The following is a 4,255-nucleotide window of genomic DNA, read 5'->3' as shown; positions in this document are numbered from 1 at the left end:
CGGTGGTTGCCGTCCACGATGTCGTGGGACCCCATGTTCTCCAGATGCACCTTCTGCTCCTTGAGGAACTGCAGCGCCTTGTCCACGTTCTCCAGGCAGTGGATGCGCATCCGGCCCTTGGTGGGCTTGGGCTGGGGGGCGGGGGGCATGAGAAGGAGGCACTCCAGGCTGCAGCTGGGACCCCCAACCCAGGCCTGCCTCCCTCCAGCCCCGCTCCCACCCACAACAAGGGACCCACACTGCTCTGAGCCCTGAACCAGGAGCCTGGATGCCCAGGCTGTATTCCTGGCCTCTTCTTGCCCACCCTCAGTGCCTCAGTTTCCTCCTCTCCCATCTCTTGTTGCTCCAGACCAGGGCACAACTTAGGTGAGAAGCTGGTCTGGGCAGTAGTTGGTATCAAAACGGCACAGGAGAGAGCCTGGGCACCCAGGCTCTAGCCCCCAGTGCCCCCCACCCCCGAGCTGGAGGGACCCCAGTGCCCTGCTCTCAGCCCCAGCTCCCAATCCCCTCCCAGAGCTGGAGGGAGCCCAGCCGTCCCCGCCGGTGTGGAGGAGAGCCCCCAGGGCGGCCAGGGCAGGAGCGGCTCCGGCAGACGCTGCCAGGAACCAAAGGAACCGGCCCCACCCCACCCCGCGCACTTGGGCCAGGTGCCCCACCTCGGGGACAGGGCCCTCGGGCTGGGCGGGGGCTTAGGGCCAATGGCTGGGAGCTGGACACCCGGGCTCCCTCGTCTGGGAGGGGAGCAGGGCTGGTGAGCGGGAGCGCGGACCCCGGGGTCCTGTCCTGGCAGAGAGGCGGATGCGTCAGGACAGAGACGCCGGACACCTGGGCTCTGTTTCGGCGGGGGTGCCAGGACACCTGGGTCCCTAGCAGGGCGGGCGGCGCAGGGCCCTTCCTCACCAGCTGCTCTCCTGAGAGCACCTCCAGCAGACGGATGAGCATGCGGCCATCGCGCAGATCACTGTACAGGTCGCCGATGCGGCAGGTCACGCGCGCCAGGTGCGAGTTCACCCACTTGGTGAAAGTTTTCTTCTGCACGGCCTCACGCTCGTCTGCAAGGGCAAGGGCAAGGGCATGGCCAGATGCCCTGCTCAGGCACAGGCCCGCAGGGACCCCCCCCAACCCCGCAGCGCGGTGCCCTCAGGACCGGGGCCTGCCTGGGCAGAGCACCCCCTGCTGGCTGCCCCTGGGAAAGCCCTGCGGGGTCCCTGGGGCGTCCCATCTGGAGATGCCCATCCCATGGGCCCTGCAAGGCATCCGGGGGCCCCGCCCTGGTCCCCCCGCCCCGTGAGTCACGCTGCTTCCTGGCTGCGGGCCGGCTCCCAGGGCACCCGCCTGCCCGCGGCCCCGTCTGCACGGGTGGGGCTGGCAGGAGCGCGGGGCGGCGAGATATGATCTGCTCTTCCAGCCACAGGCCGGAGCCCAGCACGCGGGGAGCGGGCTCAGCCAGAGCTGCCCACAGGCTCCTGCACCGGGCAGAGCCAGCCATGAGTGTCCTGCGCCAGCTGGGGGGGGCTGGCTGGCAGGGCAGGAGTGGCAGTGCTGGGGGGGCAGGGGCTGCAGGTCAGGGGTGAAGGGCACTGACAGGGCAAGAGGCTGTGGGTAGGGAGTGAGGGGCACGGGGGCATGGGGGCAGGTCGGGCTGGTTGCACAAGGCCCTGCTGGCAGCCGCTGTGGACAAGTCCAGGCTGAAGCCTGGATGTGAGCAAGGCGGAGGGGTCTCATGGTCTCACCAGGGCAAAGTACAACCCCCTACACCCCCTCCCCAACTGCACTGACACACCAGGGCACGCACACACGTGCACACGCCTGTGCCTTGCGAGCCTGTTGCGGGGCCTATGCTCCAGCTGGGACACACCGGGGTGCGCACACCCGCAGACACCCACGTCTGCGCACGCCCATGTGTGCACAGGCTCTGCTCCGTGTTTGCTCGGCACGCGAGGGGCAGGCAGGTGGCGGGAGGTGGGACGCCGCCCTGCACCGAGGCCGCGGGAAAACAGAGCGGAGTCCAGGAAAACAGCCCGGGGCTGGGCCGGGCCGGGCCGGGGGTGGGGGCAGCCTGGGCGCCGGGGCTCTCCCCACGCTGGGAGGGGAGTGGGGGCCGGGGTCTTTCCCGCCTCCAGCCCACGACACTCACTGCCTTCCCAGATGGCTGGAAAGAGCCCGGGCATCTGGCGCCCGCTCCCAGCCCATTTCCATGAGCCATCTGGGCTGCGCCTCGCCCAGCAGCAGGTGTCTCAGGCGGGGGCGGGGTGGGGGGCGGAAATGGAGTTGGGGGCACTGGGAGCGCGGGTGCCTGGGCTGTCTCCCAGCTCGGGGAGGGCAGTGGGCTGCCATGGGGCAGAGCTGGGAGCCTGGACACCTGGGCTCTCTCCGGGCCAACATGAGGCCCGGCTGGACTCCAGCCCCCTGGACCTCCGCCAGCCCAGGGGCAGGATCAGGCCCAAATAGGGGCCCTGGCAAGGACTGGCCCTGCTCCCTGCCCTGCGCTGCGGGCAGAGGCTGGGCCCCGGCTGCTTCGCTCGGCCGCTGCTATTTACTCCCCAGGGCACCAAAAACTCTTGCCGGAGCTGGAGGCAACCGCGGGGCCCGGGCTCCCACCCCCGACCCCACTTCCCTCGCAGAGCTGCAAGAGCCCAGGCGTCCGGCCCCCGGCCCCTTGCATTAGCCCCCCCAGAGCCACGGCCCTCCTCACATGGAGAGATCCCACCGGGCACCCGACCCCGAACCCACGGGCTCCTGTCACACCCCAACCCCCAGCAGCCCCTGGCCGCACGGAGGGGGGAGGCAGAGCCAGCAGCACGGCCCCTGCGCCCCCCACACCTCGGGGGAAGGCGGGTGTCCCCGGCACGTCCCTGCCAAGCCTGGCGCCGCGGGAGCTAATTCCTAGCAGCACCTCGGGGATTAGCTGGCGGGGTGGACACTTCCACAGGGCCACCTGGCGTGGCCCAGGACCCCCCAGCTGCAGTCAGCTCTGCTGTGGCCGGGGGAGCTGGGGGCACCCCCCCGAGCCCCCGCCCCGGCGCTCACCTTGCAGCTGCTTGAAGCGGCCCTCCAGGACGTTGGCGTACTGGGCCGCGTTGACAAAGGCGGCAGGGGACAGCAGGGGTGAGGGGGGCGCCTCCATGGGCCCCGGCTCCACCTGGAACATCATGGGGGGGCCAGGGGGGCCGGGGCACACGGCCGGGTGCAGGCAGCGAGGCAGGCGTGTGCGGGGCTGGAGCCAGGAGCCGGAGCCGGAGCCGGAGCCTCGGCCTCCTCCCAGCTGGCAGGGAGGGGCGGGGGGGCAGGGCGGCGCGGGGCATTTACGTAAAAACAGGTTGGGCTGCTCTGTTGTGCAAGGGGGGGTGCGCGCGTGCATGTGTGTGTGTGTGTGTGTGTGTCCCGTGCATGCCTGTGTTGCAGCCACCTGCAGCTTGTGTGCGTGTCCCAAACACCTGGGTCCTGAGCGTGTTTGTGTGTCTGCCTCTGTGTCTGTGCATGTCTACGTGTGTGTGTGTGTGTGTGTGTGTGTGTGTGTGTGTGTGTGTGTCCCAGAAGCCTGAATGATGTGTGTGTGTGTGCACGCGCGTGTGTGTCAGATGCCTAGTTGTCTGCGTCTGTAAGTGTTCCCTAGAAGCCTGGAGTGTGTGTGCGTGTGTGTGTGTGTGTGTGTGTGCGCGCGCGCGCGCACACGCGTGCACGCTGGATGCCTCGGGGGTGTGCGTGTGCATGCATGCGTGCACCTGAGCTGGGCTGTGGTCCGGGTCACACAGCTGAGGGCATGAGCGCGCCGCACGGCCCCCCCCCACGAGACAAGGCCGTGAGCTCACCCGCGCGTCGCCCGGCAGAGCGGATTTACGCCTATTGTCACTGAGCCCCTGCGCCGTCTGCCTGGGCTCAGCCGTGCCCATCACCAGGCGGGGACGGGGGGGCAGGGCCATCTCCAGCGCCCCTCCGCATGGGCCTCACCCTGCCCCCCGCCACGCAAACCCACCTCGCTGCTGCCCCCCAGCCAGGATTCGGGCCCTGGCAAGACCCTGCAGGGCCCATGAAGCCGAGTGTGCCAAACCCCTGCCCCATGTCCAAGGCCTGGGGGCATGACCTCTGGCTCCCGGAGCTGGAGAGGACCCAGGTGTCCGGCCCCCGGCCCCCTCCGCTCCAAACCCCCTTCCTGGAGGTGGAGGGAACCCAAGTACCCAGGCTCCAAGTCCTCCTTGCTCTAACCCCTGGACCCTACTGCCCCCAGCCCAGGAGACAACCCAGGCATCCAGGC

At 69.6% G+C, this 4,255-nt stretch overlaps 1 protein-coding gene across 1 annotated transcript in view; it reads right to left on the bottom strand.

Moving 5' to 3' along the window:
- The window catches only part of SPTBN2 (spectrin beta, non-erythrocytic 2), a 21,441-nt gene that overhangs the window by 15,943 nt on the left and 1,243 nt on the right, over nt 1–4,255 (bottom strand). Inside the window, exons 4-6 of the mRNA XM_019547365.1 lie at nt 3,031–3,142; nt 901–1,052; nt 1–131 (exon numbers count right to left, since the gene is read on the bottom strand). The exon at nt 1–131 is cut by the window's left edge and continues 38 nt beyond it. Of these exons, the coding sequence (XP_019402910.1) occupies nt 1–131; nt 901–1,052; nt 3,031–3,142 (395 nt within the window). The remainder of the gene's footprint in view (nt 132–900; nt 1,053–3,030; nt 3,143–4,255) is intronic.

The sequence above is a fragment of the Crocodylus porosus genome, unplaced genomic scaffold, assembly GCF_001723895.1.
Source record: "Crocodylus porosus isolate Cpor-Errol unplaced genomic scaffold, CroPor_comp1, whole genome shotgun sequence".
NCBI lineage: Eukaryota > Metazoa > Chordata > Crocodylia > Crocodylidae > Crocodylus > Crocodylus porosus.
The sequence above is the reverse complement of the archived record's forward strand: the minus strand, read 5'-3'. Positions and strand labels throughout refer to the sequence as shown.